The sequence below is a fragment of the Typopeltis vanoorti genome, chromosome 6 (assembly GCF_054136105.1).
Source record: "Typopeltis vanoorti isolate ZY-2024b chromosome 6, IOZ_Tvanoo_1.0, whole genome shotgun sequence".
NCBI lineage: Eukaryota > Metazoa > Arthropoda > Arachnida > Uropygi > Thelyphonidae > Typopeltis > Typopeltis vanoorti.
The window spans coordinates 26498293-26526250 of NC_143554.1; the positions used below are offsets into that span (position 1 = coordinate 26498293).

A 27958-nucleotide genomic window follows, 5' to 3' on the forward strand; every position below is an offset into this window, starting at 1 on the left:
TAAAATTATGCTGCTTGGTCACTGACATTTGCTACACAGATGTCATTTCCTTCAGTTTTAAGAACAGAGGATACTCCACCCATTGTTATAATCCGCTTGCAGGCAATTTTTATGACCAGTCATAAACAGCGGTTATTCCCTTTCCCAAATGTTGAAAGGTTTCGATGTGTGAAAATTAACAATACACAGATGTTAATTAGGTATTCTGGGTCTGAGCTTTTCAACATACTCACGAATATTATTCTCCTCAGAATATTTCCACTATAAAATATTTATTCATGAAAATTGCTTAGAAAATTAAAATGACAAATTCCAATACTTCTCACAGAACACTTATTCACCTTCTGCAGAACACTAGTGTTCCCCAGAACACAGTTTGGGAAACCTTGCTCTAGACAATAGACATTCTCAGCAAATATGTCTTCAAGTTGTTGATATTTACATCACTTTGCCTATATAGTGCAAATTAAAAGTAACTAATTAGTGTATTAAGTTGGAATGGGTTAGAGTAATATTGGAGTGGAGACATTGGAGAAATTACAAAATGAAGTAATTGACAAATATGATTTTATCATGAAATTCATTTTTCATGATAAAATCATATTAATTTAAAAAAATTAAATGTAAATTAGAAATTCTGAAATCAAAAATTTTGTGTGCACAGTTACTAGGTATGTTTGATCTAGTTTTGATCGGTATGTACATGCATATTCACATAGCTTAGATGGAACATTGCCCAAAAGTGCATATCAATACCTAAAACTAGAAATGGTTCAGATATGGTTGGTTGGATAGAAAAACTGCTCACCGATATGGGTATAAAAGTTGTAATGGTGGCTGCACTGCATTATTCTGAACACCTGGTCAAAGATTAAATTCTAGATTAGAGTAAATCTCTCATAAGACTAAAAAGGGAAATAAAAATGGATGTGAGAATTATGAAGGAATTTCTCTACTGAGTGTTTCAGATAAAATTTATGCAACCATATTTGAGAATTTGCTAAGAGGAATCAAGGAAGAGAAAAAACATAGGAAAGAACAACTGTGTTTCTGACTGAATAGAATGGCAAGGATCAGATTTTACTAGGGCAAGTAATTGAAAAATCATTAGAATACAACAAGGAGCTTTGATAGTTAAGTGTTTATAAATGTGGAAAAGGCATATAAAAAGGTGCCAAGAGAACTTCTCTGCAGAACATTGCAATTAAGCAGCGAAATGGGACATATCAGATAAAAATTATGTAGCCTATTAGATGTAAGTCAATAGACTTGGCTTACAATTATTAGCCACAGTTTATTTATCTGTGTAGATTACACTATGAAGGAAAGTAGCATTGAAATGAATCAGATTCAATAGATAATAAAATTAGAAAAGTTGGTGTGATTAGGGAAAAATAACTGATAAATTTATGAGAATAACAGAAATTAGCCAAAATGCTCGTTTAGGCTAAGTTCTCTCTTATTTATAAATTTATTCAACTGTTCTTCCCCCTCCCCCTTCCCAATCATACCAGCCTTCCTTACTGTTATGAGATAGTGTTCATTTGAACTTCAACTTACAGATCTGAGAGTTGTGTTAAAAGTAAAACAGTTGATCAAAGACTATATGCAAGTAATATTCAATGTTTTGAGAAAACTTATGGATTGAAACAATAATAATGTCAACATATTTATATAGTACTTTCATGCTATACCACACATTATCCCTTGAAAGTACATATCAGGAATTGATGGTTGTCTATGAAGATGCATTTAATAATAATTAAATGAAATTGATTAAATTATTATCTCTAGATCTGTTTCTTCCACTAAATCAAAACATAAGTGATAGAAATAAACAATATAAAACTAACAAGGGTGCCCCTGTGGAAATGGCGTCTGCTTCCATAGCAGTAAACTTCTTGAAGAAAAACTCATTATAGGTTTGATTCCAGTTGCTGATGAACAGAAATTTTTCTAGGCCTTTATTTTCAACTGATTCCTGAATCAGATCTCTGGCACAAGTAGGCAGGATTTCTTTGCTGGAAGTTGTTTTAACTCCTCAACTGAAAAAATTATAACCTGCACTATATATAGAACTTGCACTATTTCAGACAGTAATATATACTTGTTAAGAGTGTAGAACCACGAGATAGCAGCAGTTGTTATCCTTGAGAAATAAGAGTGGAAGCTAGCTACCATTCAATCTTAAGACTGTCTTAAGTTAGCACTTAAGACAGTCTACCTACTTCCTTTGGGAATAAAAGGTGTTAGAGGATAAATCCATTATTTCATAGCCAAATAATTGCATTTGAAATTTAGTTTCAAATTACATCTCAGGTTAAGAGAACATTAAGAAATGCAAACACTTCTGATTTATAACAACATACCCAATAGTGGCTGTCATTTAAATGCAAGTGGATGTGTATTAGATTAAAACTATAGGGAACTCAAACTTAGAAAGTTGATCATTGCAGTAAACAAATTGCCTAACAAACATAACACTTTTAGGCAAAGTAACAATCAAAAAAGCTAATGATGGCTGATAATTGAGCAAACCTACCGATAGAATTGCAAGATTTCTGACATTTTCTGCTTTTATAGGTTGCTCACTTTATACATCAGAAATGTTATATTACCTCTCAGAAATCACATTATGGATTGATACTTCTGATATCATTCTGTGTTTTTACATCATTTCCATTAGCAAGCCAAATATGATATGATTAGCATTTCTTCCACATTTCTTCCACATAGTAGTAGATTTTCATATGGCTTCAGTTTTCTTTTATCAGATTTTATGAGACTCTAGAATAGGTAAACTTTTTGATTCAAGGGTTGGATTTAGAAGTGAAGTGAATTTTCCCACAATCGAAAGAGGTCATATTATGTCAATCTGGAAAGTTTTGTTAACATTATATGATGTTGTTAGACTTATTAAGAAAAAATATTGTTCTGTGTGACAGATTATTTTTTTTTAATATTATTACTCCTGCACACGAAAGGTAGAAGAGCCTGTAGCAAATGAATACCATGTGTGGGCAGCTGTCAGGAGTAGTGTTGATATTCTTCTTGAACTTTTTCAGGTTGTAGTTCTTCGGGAATGCTTCACGAGAGAGGCAGTTTCACAGAATTGAAGTGGATGGCATGAAATATGACTGGGAGTAACCGGTTCGTAAAGTATCCAGTTCAACTGTGAAGGGATTTTGAGCAGCTATTGCTCAAGTTCCCGTAGATGAGGTAATGGATGCTGGTTCTGCTGAACAATGACTGTGGAAATATCTGTAGAAGACACACAATGCAGAAATTTATCTGTGGGAAAGTGATCAAAGAGCGTCTGTAAGAGATGTCATTAATCAACCAAACTGCCCTTTTCTGAACAGTACCAAGAATTTTTAGGGAGGTCTTAGATGCACCAGTCCGAACACGAGAGCAGTATTCCAAGGTTGGTCGAATTTGTGATTTCATACAGTGTAAGTATTCAGCAGAGAAGTGCCATTTTAAGTAGGAAAATAATACCTAGTTTTGTGTAAGCTGTTGATTCTATAGAAGTGATATGATTATGCCAGGAAAGATTTTTCTAGTCATTCAGTCCGAGAGAAGAGATTTAGTCTTCACTATTAATCTGAGCATTGTACAAAAGTAAGCGGAGAAGATCTGAGGTCTTATTTTGTGAGAGCAAAGCTGTGTTATTGAAGTTGACTAGTTTGTTTTTACCCCAATCAAGAATACTTTGGAGATCAGTATTCAGGGCACTTATTACAGATCTTAAATCTTGATGTTTGAGCACTGCAAGGAACACTTCACTCATCTTAATATGAGTAGGACGAGTGGAGTGTGCTTTCATCAGCAGAACTATGAATAAGGTTTGCATTCAATGAGAGCAGGTCATTTATATCCTGATTCATATATAAATCAGGAAAAGGGTGGTTGAAATGACAGAGCTCTGAGGGACAAGTGCAGGAACATCTGAAGAGAATAGTGTCCACCATTACATGTACGGATTGATCTGAGAGAAAACTGGCAATACAATTACACAAGGACAGTTGCAGTCCAAATGATGGTAACTTGTTAAGATGCTGTTGATCAAAACCTGTGGAGATGTTTAGAGCAACGGCAAAGGTTTCTCCAGACCTTTCCATGGAATGGGTCCAAAGATCTGTGATGCATGCCAGGAGATCTCCTGTGGATCTAGATTGGTGAAATCCATACCTGGTCACTAATTAGATAGCAGTTCTCCAAGTGTTGAAGAAGTTGGCTGTTGATAACCTTCTCCATTACTTTTAGACAAAATTGAGGTGAAAGCAATAGGTTGATAACTTGATGGTAGGTGTTTATCTGATTATCTTTTTTTTGGGGGGGGGGTCATTTGCCATGGTCATCTGTGGAGGAGTTGGGAGAACAAAACCAAGGGGTCTGCTTTGTCTTTAGGTGATGTTCCAATACTACCATCATGGTGAAATGCACAGATGGACAAAAGTTGTACCCAAAACTTTGGCAAGTAACCAGAAAGCGCAGTTGCCAGTGGCACAAGCAGTGAGTTTTCTATATTTATTTTGAATTTTGACTTTGCCCTTTCACTGGTGGTTTTACAAGTGTTCAGCAACTATTAAGCTTTGAAGGAAGCTGGTATTTTGGAATAAAATACCAGCTTTGGGACACTTTTGATAAGTTGTTTTCCTTGCACCACCCTGGAAACCTTTTTGAGAACCATGGTTTAGATATAGATTGGGAAATTTGAACAGGGCGAGGAATGAAAGCTTCTATTCTGGTATGAATTATTTCTCATGGAAAGAAGTAAATCATATAAATCTTCCTACTTGGCATTGTTGTTATCCATATGAGGCTGTGAATGTCTGAAGGAAGGACATTCCACTAATGTTGATACTGTTGATACTTGGATGAGATTGTAATCTTGAATTACCAAGAGGAGAAGTCATCCGATAGAGTACCTGGAAGGAGAACTAGTTAAGAAGGGATCCAGAGTGTTTGATGATTGAAGATGATGGTCAGGAATCTTTATCATTGTCAGGAAGTCATTGCTTACAGCAAAAATCTCTGCCTTTTTCAGCTTGGTCAGTGAAATTTATAAAAGGGAGCGTATTAGAATTGTGGATGTTTAAATTGCCAAGAAAGATGACTTCAATATTTGGAAATTTTGACACTGAAGTCAAATTTTGAAGATAGGAAGTCAGAGGTCAGAATGATTTCAGAATTGGGAGAATAGTAGAGGCAACAGATGAATGAAAGAAAATGTAGCAGAAAAATCTTTGCTACAGGAGGTCAAAAAGGTGAGATTCTAGGATAGACATCCTTTGCAAGGATTATCAAACATTATGAATCTTACACTTCTTAAAGACCCTGCTGTAGTGGAATATTCTTCTCTCCATTCTGATGACTGTGTTTGTTTGTTAACTAAATTTCAATTGTGTATAAGCGAATTTTAACTCTGATAGTTGAATGTCTGCACAGGAAATCAACTTGTTTAAAATAAAACACTTGCATTTTCAGTAATGTTTCTTTTTCAAATATAAAAAGATGCGGTTCATGCTGAGTTAATTACAGGTATCCCTTGCTTAATGTAGGATTTGATTAATGCAGTGAAATTAATTGCGACAATCCATTTATATACGCAGCAAGAGTTTTAATTAAACGCGCCTTTAAATTTACCATGCAAAAACACGCAAGCCTCGAAGAGTGTTTCCTGGTTGAGAGAAAGTCGTGAGCATGATGATGTCATTCTCATTCCTCCCATTAAGCATTAAGAGTGGGTATTACAAGCTCTGATTGTTCTGCTGTATTTACAAATTATGTTCTTCGTAAATTTTTTCATTCAAAAAAGAATTTCATCCAAATTCTCTTAATGATCTGTGTAAGAATGTGAAAGTTTTATTTTTTCCACCAAATAAGACATCATTGCTACAACCCCTGGACATGGGAGTCATTGCAACTTTCAAAGCCTATTTTCTTAAAAAGACATTCTCAAAGGCAGTAAAAACAACAACGGGAGAAAATGCGATTACGCTCCAAGAATTTTTGAAAAATTTTAACATTAAACACACAATTGAAAACGTTCATGACTTGTGGGAGCAAGTGTTTTCTAGCTGCATGATGGCTGTCTAGAAAAATCTTTTGCCAGAATGCACTAATGACTTAGGTGGTTTTCAAAATTCTGTTAACGATGTGGTTAAAAAAATCGTTGGAATTGGTGAAGACCTTGATTTTGATGGTGCTGATATAAGAAAAAAACTAAAACTGTTCAAACAACTCTTGATAACTTTTTTGATAAAAAATATTTGCATTAACTAACGTAGGTGCAAGCATTTATTAAACATTTACTTTGCATTCATTTTTTATCTTTCCTAAAAGAGTATCATATAAAACAAATTATTAATACAGTAATCAATCATCATGGATAAATTGTAATTTTTACCATATGATTATTATATTTGATTAACGCAATTTTGATATACACAGCATCAAGGGGCATTTAACCTCACAATTTAGCCTGGTGACATTATTTTAATATAATTAATTAATAAATATCATTAAAACGGCTCCTACAGTTTTTACCATAACCTCTTGTTGGAGTTAACAGATTACCACATGTGATAACCTGTGGACAGTTTTGCTAACTCCTTCTCAAGCAGTATCAATTATTTATTCATATACAGTGTCAATTTCATCTTTACAGATTACTCTACTGTTATTGCTATACTGAAGAGTAATTAAAAGATTCCTTTTTAATTTTATATTTGGCATTGTCTATGCTTTATAGCATTTAGTTAATTTGCATGAATTTCCACACAAATAATATAAGCATTTTAAATGCAAATACTTATTGGGGAAAAAATAAAGTGATAACAAATATAACGAATATCAGCTTTGGAGTGTGAAGTTTTTTACTTCGTTCTGGTTAAATTCATTGCTAGTTCTTTATGCTGCACATATCCAACTTGTAACTCAGTCTTTCCGTGTATAATCCAATTTTGGGGTATAACTAATAGCTACAGCATAACTGATTGTGTATTGTTTCAACTCTTCAAAATAATCCTATGGGGTGGGGGGACAGGGACAGTCCACTTTTTTTTTTTTAACCAAGGCATCTTTTAAATTGATTATACCACTCCTTGATACGTTTATTATTGGTTTAATTACCTTGGTAGATTCACCTTAATTCTTGTTTCATTGCAATCGGTAACTTATTTTACATACCATAAATGTTTTTTTGTTACACTGTTCATATCTGATTAGAAAGGAATGAGCAGCATGTCAGCTTAAAAAACGTGTCATTATTTTGGGAATGTATATTGTATTTATGAAACTACATACTTGGAAATAATTGCTAATTATTTGTTTTTTTAAAGAGAAGAGTATGAGGAAGAACTGAGACATCAACAAGGAACTATGAGGCTTATAAAAGAGCAACTCAGACAAGTTCATGAAGATGAAGTAGCAAGGCTTAGTGCTGAAAAGTCAAAGCTTCAGCAAGAACTAAACAGAACTAAGAAAAAGGTATATATACCCCCCCCCCACACACAAAAAAAGAAAAAGAAAACATAGATTGGTTTTAATAAATGCAGCAGTTTTTATCTATACCTGTGGAGATAACTCATCATGAAGTTTTTCTCTAAATGTGTTATATCTAAATTTGCTATATCATACCTTAAACACATTCATAATACTTGCATCTCCTCCTCACTCTCCCTCTCTCTGACAGTGCATTTTATAATATTTCCATATCTAGTTGACAGCCTTCATTAAAACTGGTTTGTAAATAAACATTAGTGAAATCATACAGGTAAAATATTTTTAATTCTGTAGTCATCATTGAGAATGCAATTTCTTCTATTTTCGTAAATGTTTTCATAGTTTTGCCTTTTTATTGTTGAATTTAATATGAAACTTATTACATGATTTATTCAGATTAGTTAGTAATGAAAATTTTTAGTTCATTTATGTACAGTGAATTCTGTGTCATCTGAATAGCTTGGAAACAGTTTTTTTGCATAATAGAGGTTCTTGGAATGATATTTTCATGCTATGTCCGAGCACGTGTTAAAGTGGAGCTATTGTGTGTTCGATATCTCAATTTCATTCACAATATTAATGCTGTTGTTAGCATCACAAATTTAATTTAAAAAAAAATTCATAAGTTTCAGAAAATGTATACAGAAAAATGAAATGACTGAAGAAAAAAAAATGAAAAGATCTGCTGAAGTGGGCTTTTGTCAGGAATGTGAAATCTTAGCATCTTAAAATTAATATGGAATGCTTGCTTCAAACAAATATGCACATACAAAGAAAACTGAAGTGCAAGAAACATTGCTTCCATTTTCTTGCATTGAGATGAAGAGCAAACCAAAGTTTGCACTGTGAAATGGGAGTTTTTCTCCCATACTGCACAAATGACAGTTAATGCTAGCAATTCACTATATTTGTGCAACTTAATTTATATTTCACAAATTAAATACAATATAATTTCTATAATCAATGACAGTTTATAATAATAAAAAAAATAATAGTGGAAAGGAACACCTGTCTCGCGGTTAGCTTAGTGGTTACGCACTTCGCAACCATATTCCTGGGGAAGGAGTCTCCTAGGTTCGATTCCCGTCAGTGACGTGAAGAGCTGAAGGATCTTCCTCAGCCATAGCCAAGTTAGCCGGTCTTGGGCGTGGACAGTAGGGATTTTTCCCCAGTTGATCCTGGGGTTTTTCATCCGGCAAAGCAGGCAAACCGGCCTTCAGAACTCAACACTACAGGACATATGATACACTGGGGCTTAGGGCTGACCACCTTATCCTCTGAACGGTTTGAGGTCCGATGATTAACAAACCCTAGACACCACAAGATAAAAGAGGATAAAAGGAAGATGAGATGAGGAACACTTGGATGCTTCATTGATTTATGTAAATTTTACAAGAAGTGATTGGTGAGAATGCTGTATATCTTGTCATAGGCATATTTGCCCAACTCTTACACTACCTTGAAGGGACCTGTCTAATAAACAACTGCCAGTATGGATTCTGTCGCTGCTGATCAACAGGAGATTTGCTCACATGTGTCGCCTATCTCTGGACAAATGCCATGGAGAAGTTTGGCGAATCTCGAGCGGTTGCACTTGATATCTCCAAGGCGTTTGACTGGGTCTGACACAAGGGCTTACTAAGCAAGCTGCCATCGTTTGGTCTGTCTGAAAACCTCTGTAGTTGGATTACCAGCTTTCTGTTTGGAACCATTTGGTTCCAAACACAAACAGCTTTCTGTTTGGTTCCTTATCCTCTCACCATTCAACTAATGCCGGGGTTCCACAAAGTTCTGTCCTCTCAACAACCTTCTTCCTACTATATATCAATGAACTACTTCAGTTGACCTCTAACCCAATACACAGTTTTACAGACGATAGCACATTGCACTCCTCCCTCTCTTTTGATAAACCTTACTCCACACAACTCACCTCAACCTACAGAACATCAACCACTACTGCCTTCAATTCTGATCTCTAAGCCAGGGTTCTCAAACTTTTCCTATGACAAAACACTTCACAAATCCTGAAATTTTAATGGAACACCTTAGTAAGAGTTGAGTATTATTGGTCTCATATTCAATGTAAAGCTAAGCACACTCTTGTGGCAGCAGGTGGTATAGCATCGCAAAATGTGACAGCACACACTACAGGCATGCTGGGCTGCAGTGCATTGCATTGACCTTACTTGTGACTGTATGTTTCCTAGAATAGATAACTCCGTATTTCACTTGCGCTCGGAGGTCTCAACAACCGCTGGTGGCTGAATCAAGGCCAGCACATGCTGGCTTTAATAGCACAATCCATACGCAAAGTGAGAGTGCCTGATTTTCAAACATGTTTGAACTTGTCACAGCATTTAAAACCATTCCAGGCTCATATTAACTTTGATAATTTTTTACGGAACACCAGTGTTCCATGGAACATAGTTTGGGAAACCTGCTCTAAGCCAGCGCTTCCCAAACTGGGGGGCCGTTAGTTTTGCATGAGGCTGTGAAATAATGAAAACAAATTTAAAATATTTTAAGACGAAGTAGATATTTTTTATCTTAAAGAAACTTATTTAATTTTTATTATTATTCCTTTTTGGCTATTTTTTATATTTTAATGGAAAAAATCGCACATTGGTGTTGGTTCACAAATTTTACTTCCTGCATATTTCAGCGCTTAATGAATATTAGTAAATATATGCTTATTCATATCAGTTTCATTTCATAGGTAAGATAAATATAAGATAATGTGCCATGCCGAATGTGTATGTAAGATGCTAAAAATGTAATATTTGCATTTGATTTTTGCAATATTCGCTATGTATGTTTTGCATTGAATATAAATACAATAAATATATGTCTGTATTACGATTTTTTGTTTTGATGGGGACCTTGAAATATTTTAATTTTTCCAAAGGGGCCTTTACATCCATAAGTTTGGGAAGCACTGCTCTAAGCTATCCTCCAACTGGGTTCAGATAACCTAGTCAAGTTCAATGTTAATAAAACCCAGTGTACTGTCTTATTTCTCATAAAAAAAAAAAAAAGAACCGTTTCTCCCAGTATTATTTTTGACCACACCCAAATTTCCAGACAATTTTGAGATTTCTCTTCTTGGAATTACCCTGACATCAAGCCTCTCCTGGCATAAACACATCACAGCCATTCCATCCTCAGCTTCTAAAAAAAAACTAGTATTTCTCTTTCACTCAAGACATTACTTCACCCCTGAACAGCTGTTAACCTTATACAAATCATCCCAACCATTGAATACTGCTCTCACATATGGGGTGGGTGCCCCCAAAAGCTTCGTCAAAATGCTCAATACAGAGGAGTGCAATCAGACTTATTAATGACCCATCTCTTACCAACTCACTCCCCTGACTTTCGCACAGACGATCGGTCTCCACACTATGTGCATTCTACAAGTATTTCCATGGAAAATGTTCATCTGAAATAGCATCAATAATTCCCTCACTTAGTACTAAGCTCGTGGGAACATGTGTAGCTGCTGCTGCTGCTGCTCAACATCCTTTCACAGTGCAGCTTGAAACCCACAGAAAAAGTTTCTTCTCCTTCTCCTTCATCCCTGCAACTGCTGTACTACGGAACAGTCTTCCCTCTGATGCATTTCCCAAGGAATACAATATACAGACCTTTTAAATCAAATGTGTACAAGTACCTTTTCCAACCCACCACCCATACACGGTACTAATGTACTATAGGTTGATCAACAAACCTGTCGTGTATGGGCTCAACATTAAAAAAAAAAAAAAAAAAAAAAAAAAAAAAAAAAAAAAGCACTTAATGCGAAAGAAGTGAAAAAAAAATGCTTTCCTGAATGCTAGGTCTATATTTTTTTTCCTTTCAAGGGATTTTATATATATATATATATATATATATATATATTTAAGTGTTTATTACTTTCATATTGACTGGTCTGGTAATAAATATGATAATCACTTTTTATTGATTATCATCTTTACTCTTTTTTTAAACTTTTTCTCTGGTATTGGTGCAGATATTGCTATGGTGAAATATACAATCAATTTTTGGGAAATTGACGTAAATCGATGTTTATATATAAAACAAGTACTACCGACTGTTTTTTTTAACAAAATTGTATGTTCTCGATATCAATCAGAGGTAAGATGATGTTAATGGATGAAAATAGTAGAATGGTAACTACTGCAGAAGACTTGGTTGAGGTATTCAGTGATCGATTTATAAGGATGTTTTATCTTCATCAGGGTGAAATCATGAGAAACTTAAGTGTAGAAGACATAGAGGATGGCCTAATTGTGAATGAGCAGATGGTATTTGAGGAAATAAATAAACTTGATGTCAATAAGGCAATACAATTTGATGACATATCACCATGCATCTTAAAAGGAATGTTTCAGGTAATTAAAGTATCATTGGCATGCTTGTTGAATAAGAGTCTTACAATAGCACAAGTTCCAAGAAAGTGGAAAGAAGGTAAAATTGTTCCATTGCATAAACGTGGTTATAAGGCTGTGGCTACAAATTATAGGCCAATTTGTATATTCAGAGTTGATGAAGGTACTAGAGAGAGAGATTGGTGATAGGATATGGAAATTGCTTGATTATAGCAATATTCTCTGTGGGTTTGTTAAAGGGAGATCGTGTTTTACTAACTTATGTGCTATAACAAGGTGATAAATGTCTTGGATAAGGGAGATGCATAATACAGTGATATACTTAGATTTTGCAAAAACTTTTGCTAGGTTGCCACACAAGCTGTTAAATAAATGGAAATTGATGGGATTGGATAACAGCCTTCTGATTTGTATTGGCGACTAGCTGTCAGATATGTATCAAAATTTTATATGGGAATGCAGTACAGGTAACCCTTGTATAAGGTGGTACTTATACAACGTGGTTTCGATATAACGCGGTCTACAATTTCTAGTAATCCTTTATTTATTTTTTTTTTTCATATTTTTCACTGTGGGACTTAAAAATCAAATTTTATCTTTGTTAAATTTGTGTGTCTGCCCATATCGCGCAAATAGTTATAAGTACCGAATTTAGTTTTATTGCATCACTGAATAAGGTACTGTACAGAGGCTTTTGCAGTCTGTGTCATTCTCAACAAATAGTGCAATTAGAGACAGATGGAATAAAAACGGTGCTAAGTAATAAATCATATGTCCCTTTTCACAGAAACTATGCTGTATAGACTTAAGCAAAACCATATGTTGCACCAAAACAACCAAAACACAGTATCTAACTAACACTATTGTCCAATTTTTCAATTATGAAATAAGTGTTTGTTTTATTGCATTTGAAATTCTCAGTGTCATTATGACAGATCACAAAGGCTAACTTAAAATAAAAGACTACCAAGAATTGAAACATGCCATATAATGAATGTGTGAGTTCACCTGCCACCTCAAACGCAAACAAGAAGCCATAAAATGCAACCAAGGGTTGAAACGTTTGTGTGATTTGAGCCAGTCAGTAATGAGAAGTTCCATCGGAACGATAAATGACACCCAGTTGTGAATGTGTTAAAACTAATAGTGAATGTTGTGACAGTTTCAGATGTTATGGAATTCGATTGAAGAGAATTAGCATTTCAACTCAATACTTGTCTGTTGCTTTTGTCTTTGGGTCGCGCTTTCTTTTGTTAATACCGCACCAATGATATGCACATCTTTATAGCTGTTGTCTTGTGTAAAACAAAATCCAGCTTGTACGTATTGTAACAATTAAAAAAAAAACTGTAAATTGTTGACATGCCAGCAAAATTCCCAGACGTGCAAATTCTGGCACGAGTGCCATAGGTTGCAAGTCTGAGATTTACTGTAAAGTGTTTATTGTTAAAAATTGTCTCCGTTTTCTGCCAGGAAAGCGCATTTAAAATCATAAGTGTGTTATTCTCAAGCTGAGCAGTTTATTTTCTGGTGAGTTACATACATATGAGAATTATACAAATGATATCCAAGAGATTTCAAGTGGTGATGACCTCCGGCCACTTAAAGAACATCTACGAAATGTTATTTCTGAAGACAGTGATGATGATTAAAATATGCCATTTATTTTATTGTGTCTAAAACATTTATGCATTATGTGCAATGAAATGTATGTACAATTTGTAATTTTTATAATTTTATACTACGTATTTGTCTCATAGTTTATGTTTTCGTAACTTACATTAATTACCTGAATTAAATAAAAATATTGTTTTTGTTGGATATGTCATTGTTGTTTATATAATTAAAAAAAAAATGATTTCGGAACCTAACCCTACTTTTTCTATGTGATCTAAGTCTCGTATAACGCGATTTATATAACGTGGAATTTCTATGGAACCTAACATCCTCGTTATACGAGGGTTACCTGTATTCCAAAATGTCACTAATGGTGTGCTGCAGGGGTCAGTTTTGGGACCATTATTGTTCAATTTGTATATTAATGATATTGGGATGATTTTAACTGGTGATATGCAAATATTTCCAGACAATACAAAAGTGGAGAAAACAATGCATAGTCAAGCAGATATTTTGGCTTTACAGGAGGACTTCAACAGATTGCATGAATGGGCAGGTAAGTGGAATTGCCAGTTCAGTGTTGCAAAGTGTAAGATTTTGAAATTTGGTAAGCAGCGATAGGATGCACTTGGTGGGGAAACTTTAAAGAAGGTAGAAGAGCTAGTGGTGATGGACAAGGACCTGAAATTCAGGGGCCACATTGCACAAGTTGTGAAGGCGGCACATTGAATAATGGCAAGGATACAGAGGATCCTGATATGCAGAAATAAAGAGGTTATGATGTCATTGTAGAAGTCCTTGATCAGGCCTCATATGGATTATGCACAGATTTGGTCACTGGGTTTCATGAGGAAGAGGAGTTAGGAAAGGTCCAGAGAAGATCCACAAAGGTTGTTCAGTGGTTTTTGGAATGTTATGAGTACAGATTGAGAGAATGTAAATTGCAAAGCCTCGTGATAGATAGGAGGAGGGGGGAGGGGTATGATTGAGATATAAATTAGTCAGGTGTTATCAGGTTTGGAAGAGATTTTTCTTCCAAACCTGATAACATGGAAGAGATTTTTCATAGAATGGAAGGATGGGGGGGGGGAATAGAAGAAGAGCCAGTCCCTGGAAATTGTATAAGGAGGGTGTGAGGAGGTTTCTTTACATGGAGTGTGGCTGGTGAATGGAATGCTTGAGCTTGTTGCAAATGTAGACACATTGAATCAGTTTAAGGCATGGTTGGATGAACTTTGTACCTCCCACAATGACTCCATAAAGGTCAGATGTTAATAAGTTAAACTGGATTTTCTGAATTGGACTGTTCAAAATAAATAAATAAATTTTGAAGGTACTAAAGAAGGACCATCTTAGCAGTATGACCAAGATAAAGAAAATACAGCTTCCTTAAAATTTAGTGGTCATTTTTAGCATTGTTGCTATGACTTGTCCACTGTCAAGAGAAGTAAATGCATCAAAATTGTTTGCTTGTTCATTTACATAGCAATGTCTAAAGCAGTTATATAGTTTAACTTGTTTTTTATAAGGCATTTACATCTAGTTTCTTAACCTGTTATAGTACATTTAAATCCTGAAAAAAAGTTCTTCTTATCTAATAAAAATATTTTTAATGGATAAGTTTTGATTAACCATTTAAAGTTCATTTCTAAAGTTGGATTAGAAATTAAATTAAATTGGTTAAGAAATATACTTACTCTTTTATAAACTTTTGAAAACTTTTGTCGAATGCACAAAATTTTACTGCATTCAATTTGCAAAAATAAATTAAGATGCACAAAATAAAGTGAGTAGTATGAATGCTATCATTTATATACTGTGGAAAGAAAAAATATTCCCATTTCATAGTGTATGTTTTGGTTTGCTGTAACTTCACCAAATGCAAGATGTAAGTGATTTTTGTGTTGAGTTTCCTTTGTATGTGTATATCCATTTGATGTAAACATTTTATATAAATTTTAAAAATTTTATATTTCACATTCCAAAAACAAAGTACACTTGCAATTTTTTTTTTTTTTCATCAGTCATTTTAGTTTTATATATATATATTATTTATTCTTATTATTAGACCTTTTCTTACCAATGTGAGATGGAGAGAAGCATTCACAAAATGCTCATCCTGAAATGATGGTAGATTTTTTCTGCTAAAAGTGCAGAAAAGAAATGGTAATTTCCAACATTATATACATGTTGGTATCAAATAATGATACAGTTCTAAGATATTTTAATGGTTGTTTTGCTTTATTGCAGAAATTTTCAAATTTGTAGAACTTCTATAAACTTTCTTTCATGAAATTATGAATACTGTAATTCACTATAAATTATGAAATGTACTTTGGGTCAATTTCAGAAGCATCTTTAAAGAGACAAATATTTATTCATGTGCTTGTTTGCATATTACATATCCAGATTAGTTATGACCTAAGAATGCCAGTAGTATTTGTATAAAAAAATAAAACTACAGGAAAGTAGCTGATTTCATATTGCCTTGAAGATTTATTACTATTTTCCTAATCAGTATAAGGAAAATAGTAAAACCCATCTATCTTTTGCAGTGAAAAAGGTGGCAAGGTTCGTTATTCTCAATGAATGTATTTAACTGTCAGGTAGTAAAATTTTCAGACTAAATATTAGTTGATTAGCTGATGTGGTGTTGCATCCTTGAGGTCATAATGAAACCTTTACTGTTCTCACATGATATGTGTAGAAACTATAAATGTTGGAAAGTATAAGCATGTTTACAAAATGTCCAGTTCTGCCTACCGTGGAGAGCTAAATCATGTAAACATATATTGCTGGTTGACTTCAAAGGATGAAACCAAAGTGAAAAGATCAGAAGACCATAAATTTAGATGTAGCAATCTAAATCTTTATAAATGTCATGTGTCAAAATACTTGTTTTGTTTTCTATAGAGAAAAACTTAGTGTGGAAACTAGGCATTCATTCTGTGAAATTATTTTTAACTAAGAATAAACAAAATTTAGAACTGCAAACTTGTTTAGAACTTCATATTTATGAATTTAGGGACACAAAACACACGTTGAAAAGATTATTTTACTGATTAATAATAAACTAATAACTTGACGTTTCGACACCTGTATTGAGGTTATACACCGGACCAAAATCTGGTTCGTGCGGAAGTTCAAGGAAGCATGTGAAATGCTCAAACATGATCCGAATCTGAATAAAAATGGTCTAACCATTCCAAGAATGTGGAGGACCCATTTGCAATCTTCATAGCAACCACAAGGAAAAATCTCAATACAAGGAGTCTTGGTGAAGTGTTTTTTTTTTTTTTTTAATTTATATTTTTTTTATCACTAGAGGGCAGGCTAAGAAAAAAGATTGGTTAACAACGTAGATGTAATTTATCTGTATAGAGTGCAACAGCATGTAGCTTGCTTCTTATACACATGTATCCTTCTGATGATGACCTCAATACAGGGATCGAAATGTCAAGTTATTATTTTATTATTAGTCAGTAAAATAATCTTTTCAGCATGTGTGTTTTGTGTCCCTAAATTCATAAATATGAATGCTGATCACCGTATAACCTTAAAAGAAAGAGTTGTTTAGAACTTGGATACAAGCAATTGATTTGTGGCTAATGATAATTTCATAAGTAACTAATATAAAATTCTTTAGGAATAAAGAATGCAGCTTATTACACACACAGTAATATAAGATAATCCTGAGGTATAATTCAAAGATTAATTTTCCAGGTAGATACAATACATACATAATCGCAATATTGTATCTACTTTTGTGTACTTATCAGTGGCCTTTTATTTTGTCCTGCCATTCATAAATTATAATTATAGATGGACTATAAATATAAAAATATGTTGTAGTCTTGTGACTCTGTAGCGATCCATAATAATAATGATCATAATGCAGTTCGGTCTAATATATATATATATATATATATATATATATATTTAAAATTATTGTAAGAAAATACACATTTCTTGCTTTCAGTAATACTGCCTCTAAGTCATAAACCAATGAATTGTTCATCAGCGAAATATCATATCCTATACTATTCTAATTTACATTCACACATAGACCTACACTTTTTACCATGTAGGCATTTGGAATCAAAATCCTATGGAATAGGTTGGTTACTCCATATTCCTGGAGGTATCCTATGACTAGCCTGTGTGTTAACGGGGCTGGTTTGCCTGCTTGCAGGATGAAAAACCCCAGATAAACTGGGGGAAAAAACCCTGCTGCCCACACCCAAGACCGGCTAACTTGGCTATGGCTGAGGAAGATTCTTGAGCTCCTCACATCGTCGACAAGAATGGAATTTAGGCCATTCCTTCCCCAGGCATATGGTTGCGAAAGATAGTAAATTATATCATCATCATCATCAAATTCCTGACATGTACCCTCAAGGGGTGTACAGGATATGATAGTACTACATGAAAAATTTACATCATTACTAACTTCCTATCTACAATTTTCCTCCAAATCAGTCTGTTACTTGTCATGACTCCAACATTATCAGGTCTTATATTTCTATCATCTAGGGCACTTTGTACCGTATCAATCCACCTATATCTTGGTCTTCCTCTGTCGTTTTCCTGCCAACCTGGCAGAGAACACTTGTTTTGCTAATCTTTCCTCGCCCATTCTGTTTAAGTCGCTATACTACCTGAAATTAGCTCTGCTAATGCATTCCTGGATGCTGATAATGTCAAGTTCTTTCCTAATATCCTCATTTTTAATATGATATTGCCATTGATGCCATCTGTCCACACCTCTAATCTTTCTCAGGACTGTCATATCTACAGTCTCTAGTCTTTGGTCAAGTGTTTTACTTCTGACCCAGCTCTCGGATCCATAAGTTAAAACTGGTTTGAACACTGTCTTGTATACAGCTAATTTAGTGTTCCGACTAATTTCTCTCTTATTCCATATGAATTTATTCAGTTGACTTCCCACCATACCAGCTTTGCTGATTCTGTTATCTATTTCTATATTTAATTTACCATCTTCAGTAAAAATCGTGCCTAAATAGCTGAAATGTTTTACTTGTTCCACAGGTTCTCCATTCACAACACAGTTGACATTTTCTTCAATGATTCTGCCTATTTTCATTGTCTTTGTCTTTTTATTGCTGACCTCCATACCATATCTATTACAACAGCTATTCAATTTAGTCAGAGAATCTTGCAGATGTGTAGCTGATTTATTTAGAAGTATAACATCATCCGCATAAAGCAAAGAGCTGACATTAACATCTCCAATTTTGATATCATGTTTAATACCACTTTCCTTCATAATGTGATCCATATAGATAATGAATAACAGAGGGGATAATGTACATCCTTGTCTCACACCAGATTTAACATTAAACCATCTTCCTGTACTTCCTTCAATTCTAACTGCTGACTTACAACTCAAATAAAGACTAAGTGTTGCTTGATATAATGCCCCATTGACACCATATAACTGTAGCGTATTGAATAGCTTCTCTCTTGGCACCTTGTCATATGCATTTTCCAGATCGACAAAACTTAAATACAGATCTTTGTTATATTCCCATGCTTTCTCAACTATTTGTCGTAAAGTGAAGATCTGATCCTGACAGCCTCTATTTGGCCTTAATCCAACTTGTTCTTCACCAAGCTTTTCTTCCACAATTCTTCTTCTTCTCAACTGTTTCTCAAGTATACTTGCATAGATTTTGCCAGGAACACTCAGTAGGGAAATACCTCTGTAATTCTCACATTCAATTTTATTTCTCTTTTTATATATGAGTACTATTAGAGCTCTGCTCCAATCATCAGGAATTCATCCCTCTGTCCAGGCTTTCTGAACTATGCAGTGCAGCCACTGTAAGACTTTTATACCACCATATACTTCAGCATTTCTGGTCGAATATCATCTACTCCTGCTGCCTTTCTGCATTTCAAGGCCTTTGATGGCTTTTTCTATTTCAAGTATGGATATGTATTCCTGACTGTATGCCTGTTCAGTGTTTTTTACCACTATGCTATCACTGCTTGTTTCATTTAGCAATTTTCCAAAGTAATTACTCTATACATCAAGGATATCTTTTTCTCCTGTTTTCATGTCACCTTTATCATCTCTAACTCCTTTTACAGCACTCTTTCCTCCATTTCTAAGCTTCTTCAACAACCTCCAGAATATCTTACCACCTTCTTGATATTTATTTTCTATGTTCTTGCCAAAGAAAAGTCAAAGACATATTAATTGGAAAAATAAATGGTCATGAGGCAGGAAGATAATGCAATTTATACAGCTGCTAGGAGATAATCATCTGAAATAACATCTAATAGCTTTGGTAGTTTCACACCAGGCAAAGAAATTCATCTCCCACTTAGAAGACATTCACAAAACATCAATGTCCACACTGAGATTTGAAACTGTAGCATATTAGTTGCAGAGCAAGTGTGATATGCAAACAAGACCAATGATATACCAGAACTTATAATTTTTATTTTTATTTAGTTAGTTTTTGTAATTTATTTTTATATGATTAGTTGTTCTTATATATTGCCTCACTAGAGCTTAGGCTGGGATCAACAGTTGTCCCAAGTAATTACACTGTGGCATATGGTGAATTGTAATATAGCTGGTTTCTCTTTGTATATATATAAAAAATTGACTCATTATGTCATACACCATAACAAATTCGCACAGTGTAACAAACTTACAAAAAACACAGATCCAAACAAACTTGATACTATCAACTAACATATACCAGTCATGTTTTATACATCAGTAAAAACAATCAGTGTAAAGTGTAAATTATATGATATTTCATCCGAACTTGATATGTACAATGCTGTTCTAAAGAAAATTGAAAATTCACTATAGCAAATTATTCAAGAAATTATTCCTTTGGTCCCAATAATTGTCTATAATGAGGTATAACTGTTATATGAGTAGAGCTAATGTTAATGTAAAGTAATTATTTTAAATTATTATTTCAGCTTGGTTATTGTCTCAATAATTTATCATGCTTACTATGCAAAAGTTCATAGAATGGTTTTTCTCTGGAGGCTCATAAATCCAGCTATTCATTATGCTGAACTCATAGACAGTTTTAGTTGGGCACTTCTCATATCACAAAACATCTTGCATGTCTTCTCTTCACTCTACGAGGGTGATCTGAAAAAACGAATTTATAATTTCAAAATTATTTTTATTTTTTAACATAATCTTCCTTAAGATTAATACATTTATTCCAGCGATGCTCCAGCGCCATTATTCCATCCCTGTAGTGGTTCTCAGTAAGATATGCAAAATACCCCTCTACAACTAAAATCACCTCTTGATTTGAAGAAAAACGCTGACCAGTGAGGAAGAGTTTTAGTTTTGGGAAGAAATAAAAGTCAGAGGGAGTCAAATCTGGGGAATAGAGTGGATGTTTCAATCATTCATAGTGCAGATCTCTTAATTTTCCCATTGCCAAAACACTTGTGGGTAGGTGCATTGTCCTGATGAAAGATGATTTTTTTTTTTTCTTCTGTAAACCGGATTTTTTCTCACCAATTTTTTCATCTAGTCTGGTTAAAAGATTGAAATAATATTCCCTGGTTGTTGTTTTATCCTTTTCAAGATAATTAATTCTGGTTAAAAGATTCCAATATTGTTTATTGTTTTATCGTTTTCAAGATAATTAATGAACAAAATGCCTTTAGCATCCCAAAACACCAATGCCATGACCATTCCTGCTGATGGAACAGACTTTGTCTTCTTTGGTGCTGAACAACCGGCTTCTGTCTACTGTTTTGACTGCTGTTTGGATTCTGGCGTGTAATGGTGAATCCATGTCTCATCCATCCATAGTAATAAATCGATGCACAAAATCAGTTTTATTCTTGTTAAACCACTCCAAGCACTGTTCAGAGATTTTCATGCGAGTGCGTTTTTGATCTGCTGTGAGCAAGCGCAGCACCCATCTTGTGCAAAGCTTTTTCATATGCAATTCTTCATGCAAAATATATCCTACATGTTCTTTTGAAATGCCTGTAGTCTCAATAATTTCATGCACTTTGACTCGCTGATCATCCAATACCATATCGTGCACTTGATCAGTGATTTCTGGTGGTGTTACACTTTTTGGACGTCCTTCATGTGGATCATCTTCAAGGCTGGTACGGCCAAGTTTAAACTTGACAGCCCATTTATTAATTCGAAAACAAAGGAGAAGAGTGCCCATAAACTTCTATGAATGTCGAATGAATTTCTTTTGCCATTAAACCTTCTTTTACAAAGAATTTTATAACTGCATGATACTCAATTTTATCCATTTCAAGGGATACATACAACACTTTTGCTTCAGACAGCTGTATAAAACAAACTACTTGATAGAATGACTTGCAATTTCACTTGGATGCTTATGACAACTTAGAAAAAAAAACTTTTTGATAGTGTTGCCATCTATTGTTGAGGCCGAGAACCTTTCAGACCATCCTTGCATACAGAGACTAATCATAATCTTGCATCACAAATGTTGCTCCCTTCATTGTCTAAAGTCACATATTTAAATTCTTAACGAAAAATCAAGTTTTGAAATAGTTTTTTTTTTTACAATCCATTAGCAAACACATTGCAAGTTTGATTTCAAAACTTCCCTGAAGACATAATGAAATTATTGCAATGATGATCTGGTCCAGTACAGTGAAATTGATATCTTTCAAATTAAAGAGCTTTATCTTTATGCTAGAAAGAAAATTCATTAGCTGTCTAACTTTCATATTGTAATCTCACATAAACAAGATGGCACTTTATTTATCAAAAACATACATGCACAGTATCTTTGCAAAAATAGTTTGACTGCCTTACATAAAATGTGGTCTTTTAATATTTCAGATAGGCTTGTCAGTGTATCACCAAGGATCTGAGGAAATTTCACTTATTTGCCTTATTTGAAGTAGTTAATCTCCAGTTTCTTGCCTGTTATACAGCACATCACAAGTGGGGTAGTCATTCAGTAAAGAAAGTCTCGTTGAAACACTAAAAAAAAAAATCTGATATGACCCTCATAAGTGTCAAATAGTGTTAACCATACTGAGTTTAACACTAGCCACCAGATTCTAAATTTGGTGGCTACAACATTTCAAATGCAAATTTCAAGCTATTCTTCTATTCCATAGAAGTAGCTTGAAATTTGTATATCTGTTCAAAGAGACCAAAAACATTTTATCAGTGTAATTAAAAAAATCTTTAACACCAGTTAACTACCATGCCATATATGTAAAAATGTTGAGTGCAAAGCGTATATTATTTGATATTTCATTGATATGGCTGTGTATGTCAGTAAGGAATCTGTGAACAGATGATCTTTACTAAGAATGCATGAAAACTTCATGCATTCTTATTCATAAGATGAATTTATTTGTTTATTGGTTTGTTAATTAACCAGTTAATAATTAAATCAACTAATTATGTAGATAAGATATTGGATTTTTAGTGAAAATCCAATATCTTATCCAATATAAAAGTTAAGCAGTTTAAAAGTTGTTAAATCTAATAGCGACACATACGTATCATGCCAGTGCTCAGGTACAACTGTGGCTGAATGCTAGCATGTCACTATTAGATTTAACAACTTTTAAACCGCTTAACTTTCATATTGGATAAGATATTGAATTTTCACTAAAAATCCAATATCTTATCTATATAATTAGTTGATTTAATCATTAATTGGTAAATTAAGAAATCAATAAACCAATAAATTCATCTTATGAATAAGAATGCATGAAACTTTCATGCATTCTTATTTAAGATCATCTGTTCACAAATTTCTTTCAAAATCAGGTGAAATAGATCTTGCCCACTATGCTTGTTGCTAATTTGGTGATTTGTGTCAGTTTTTTTATTGGTATTCTTTCTCTGAAATAGACTTAGTTTTTTGATACAGTTACATTTTGTATATTGAGAAATTTGTACACTAAACCATCTTATATTATAAGAAACAAAGTCTTACCAGTTGAAATGTATAGTAATTACATTTTTATTTTAACTAAGTAAAAATGTAATAAGCAAAATAATATATATTTAAAGGTGCACTTTAAGATGTTGATTCAGATTGATATTTATGTAATTTATAGATTGAAGAGGTGGCACTTACGTTTTCTAGAGATGGTTCAGAAGACCAGGAAATGCAAAGGTCTTGGATTCATCATATTTTAGTAAGTAGTATATACCTGTGTTTTTCAAACTTTTATGCATGCTTCTAGAAATATCTAGCTTTCCCTTAGCTTCCAGAAATATATAACTTCTTCTCTGTTTTATTATTCCAATATTATTATCATTATTACATTTTAATGTATTATGCATAATTGTATTTTGTATCTAATTACAAATACAACCAGTAACGCAATAAATAGTAGTACAATTTTTTTTTATTAACTTAGAATGTTAAAATTCACAAAATTAGATTTTTTATTGCTAAGCAGAAAACAATATGCCTGGTATGAAATTGTCAAGTTTGGATTTGTTACAAAGAAATTTCATGTTTTTAGATAAAAACAATACATTTAACTCACTTTAGAAGTGCCATAAAACTAAGTTCACCCTCTATAAATAAACCACCCAAAAAAAGTCCCCTGGATAGTTATTTTTTTTATGAATTCCAAAATATCTGCAATATAATGTAAAAATATCTCAACATAGCTTAAAAAGATAGTAAGAGTTGCTGCTGTGATTTATAAGCAGCTTTGGTAAACAAATTTTGTTCTACTGACAATTGTACAACATTGTCTTAATGTTTTTCCTCAAACTAGTTAGGTGAAAACTCAGTATCAGTTGCCGAATGCATAGTTTTAAAATGTTTTACATGGCCTTCCTTGACAACAGTGATGGTTGTTTTGCAGTAAACACACAATTTCCTGTTTGCTTCTCGGGGGAGGGATTCCTATTTACAATGAAAGCAGTAGGTTTTCCTTTCCTTGTCCACAATAGGATTTTTGATGTTTTAAGGATACTTGTGACATAAAAACTGAATAATATAAGCACATAAACACAAGAAAGATATTTAATTAACCAAATTTTTCGGTCTGGAAATTCATCAGTGGCACTACAAGAACAGTTTTAAAAAAATACAAGTTGGAATACTGACAATAGATCATTTAAAAATAGAACAAGCCATGTGATATTATATCACTAAGTATTAAAGGGAATATTTTAAGCAGAGACATGATTGAAATCAAGATATTAATTAATAATATTAAATAACATAAAATTAATATGAATTAATGAGTTATCCTGATTAGACTTTCCCAGATTTTTGATATAGATATACAGTCATTCCGATTCACGTTAGGACGATGAATTAAGGCCTTTACACTTTCTTTGAATAAACGTTCAAATTTATAACGGGATCTATGTAAGAGATGAGTTTTTGACCAAAGGATGTTGTGGTTAGTTTCAATCCCGTGCTGAGCCAATCCAGATTTTTCAGGTTTGTTGTGATGAATGGAGGATTGATGTTCTTGGATTCTTTTTTCAAGAGAATGTCCAGTTTGTCCAAAATAGGAGAGATCACAGTTGCAGGGAATTTGATAAACTCCAGGAAGAGACATAGTTGAGTGTTTGTCTTTAGGAGAAGGAAAATGGGAAGATAATGTTAATAGGTGAATACGTAGCGGTTAACTCATATTTCTTCAGAATTCATGCGAAAGGTTCTGAAATCCCGGAGATGTATGGAATGGGAACTCGACGTATTGAATCTTTGTTGTTTTGTGGTGGATTATAAGAATCGAGATGTTGAGTACTCTTTTCGGAAAAGCCATTGAGTTTCATGCGTTGTTGGATAATAGAAAGTTCTTTCTGTAGAAAATTAGAAGTTAAACAATTAGTTTTGGTTCTTCTGATTAGAAATTTTATGATTCCTGTTTTTTGACAAGGATGATGGGCTGATTCTTTAAGAATATAACGACCTGTGAACGTTGGTTTTCTGTAAACTGTAGTTGTAAGAATCCAAGAACATCACTCCTCCATTCATCACAACAAACCTGAAAAATCTGGATTGGCTCAACACGGGATTGAAACTAACCACAACATCCTTTGGTCAAAAACTCACCTCTTACATAGATCCCGTTATAAATTTTAACATTTATTCAAAGAAAGTGTAAAGGCCTTACTCCATCGTCCTAACCTGAATCGGAATGACTGCATATCTATATCAAAAATCTGGGAAAGTCTAATCAGGATAACTCATTAATTCATATTAATTTTATGTTATTTAATATTATTAATTAATATCTTTATTTCAATCATGTCTCTGCTTAAAATATTCCCTTTAATACTTAGTGATATAACATCACGTGGCTTGTTCTATTTTTAAATGATCTGTTGTCAGTATTCCACCTTGTATTTTTTTAAAACTGTTCTTGTAGTGACACTGAAGATGGTCTGCTATTTCCAGACCGAAATATTTGGTTAATTAAATATCTTTCTTGTGTTTACATGCTTATATTATTCAATAGGATTTTTGTTAACCTGTAGTGCATTCATACTATAAGTAAGAAAAGGATTTTGCTTATATTCATGCTAGCAAACTTTCACATACAAATGTAACTTAAAATTTTACACACAGGTACACATAGAACACAAAATAAATGCACTTGAGACTAACATCTCCTAAGCTAGAAAAAAAATTCAGACTACAAGTTAACATAGTGTCCCTTTTATCTTTGCCAAATGATCTGCTTTCTGCAGTTTCATCAAATAGAATGGTGAATTTTTCACCATCCTGTTGATGAAACTGCAGAGATTCTCCATTACTTTCACCTCAGTATCACCACTTCTGGGTGGTCTGGCTCCAACTGATGAGACCTCAATAAAGGTCGAATTGTATTTTGTATCTGGGTATTACCCTTCTCTTAATGCATAGCCTTATACATGTCTGCAAGGAGATGTGCTTTGCATTATGGGATACTGAGGCAAGTGATGAGAACTTACACAACCTTTGCCACGAATTGCCCCAGTCCTGAAAGATACTTCAGGCAAACTCTGGTTGAAATTCTATAAATTTTTATCACATTAGTTATCCAGTGTTGTCTTTATATATGTGTGTGTGTGTGTGTACAAATGGAACACAGGAAGTTGATTTAGTAGTGTCCTATGTTTACCTAGGACAAAACATCACAGTGGAGGGTGACTGTAAAGAAGAAATTATATGTAGAATTCTCTTGGGTGGAAGGTCTTTGGAAAACACTGTGAAGCACTCAAAGGAAACATTCCAATCATCCTTAAAAGAAAAACATTCGACAGTTGTATACTTCCAGGCATGACATATGCAAGTGAACCATGGAGGACTTTGACTAAAAAATGGACCAACAAGTTGAGGATTAGCCAGAGGAAAATGGAAAGATCATTACTTGATATTACCATTCTGGTTAGGAAGTGCAGTACTTGGGTCGGAGCTCAGACTAGGGTGAGTGACATAACAGCCATTAAAAGATCCAAATGGCAGTGGGCAGGTCATATTGCAAGAAGTAGCACTCAAAAATGGACAAAGTTAATATCAGAATGGTATTCTAGAGATGGAAAGAGAGCTACAGGAAGACCAAAGAGATGATGAGGGGATGAGATCAAAGAGATGGCAGGAGCTCAGTGGCATAGAAAGGCTCAAGATTGGAAGGACTTTGGAGGAGGCCTTAGTCCAGCAGTGAACAGAAAATGGATGATGATAATGATATGCATGTAAGTGTCAATTTACATTTCTGTTCATTGTGCCATATCTCCACTAAGTCAGTCCTTTCTTTTGTGAGTTGTCATTTTTAGTTCACTCCATATGCAAAAGCTTTTTTTATTGTTTTTAGATAAAAAAATACATTAATAAAATTCTAGATGTGCAAATGTAATTATTATATGCATGCACACACGTTGCTTTTCATAATTTCTTTTTTTTTGTTTTTTGTTTTTTCAGGAGGGTGGATTAGATCATCAAATTGAGGATCTCAAACTAGAAAAAGATCAACTAAAAGTTCAGTGCCAGGAACAACAAAGTCGAATTAGAGAACAAAGTGAAAGAATCCGTTTATTTGAACGGTCAAATAAACAATTAGAACTTGATAATGAAACATTAGCATATAAGGTATTTATATTTTATTTGTTGGATTCATAATGTTATTGCAGTTAAAAGTTACATTTTCTTCAATGTTAAATGTTGAGATAATTTTCACTTACAGTTGGAACTTTTGGACTTATAACTAATTACAGTTAAATAACTATTTGATATTTCATTATCCATCTTGACGAGTTCTGGAATAAGTGCAAAGTTGCAAAAGATTAGTACACTACGATTAACTTAAAAGCTCCATCAAACTTAATAACTTAAAAGTAACTAGCAATGAAAACTCAGGCGAAACTTTGATTGCTGATTGAGGTATGTTTTTTTATACATTTCTTTGGTTAAAAAAACCAGGGTAGTGGGGCATTTGCCCATGTTTATCTC

The 27958-nt window shown here is 33.6% G+C and overlaps 1 protein-coding gene across 1 annotated transcript in view; it reads left to right on the forward strand.

The window, feature by feature from the left end:
• The window catches only part of LOC150105348 (uncharacterized), a 188913-nt gene that overhangs the window by 53502 nt on the left and 107453 nt on the right, over positions 1–27958 (forward strand). The window contains exons 4-6 of the mRNA XM_090394734.1: positions 7347–7494; positions 23607–23687; positions 27431–27598. Coding sequence (XP_090250860.1) covers positions 7347–7494; positions 23607–23687; positions 27431–27598 — 397 coding nt within the window. The remainder of the gene's footprint in view (positions 1–7346; positions 7495–23606; positions 23688–27430; positions 27599–27958) is intronic.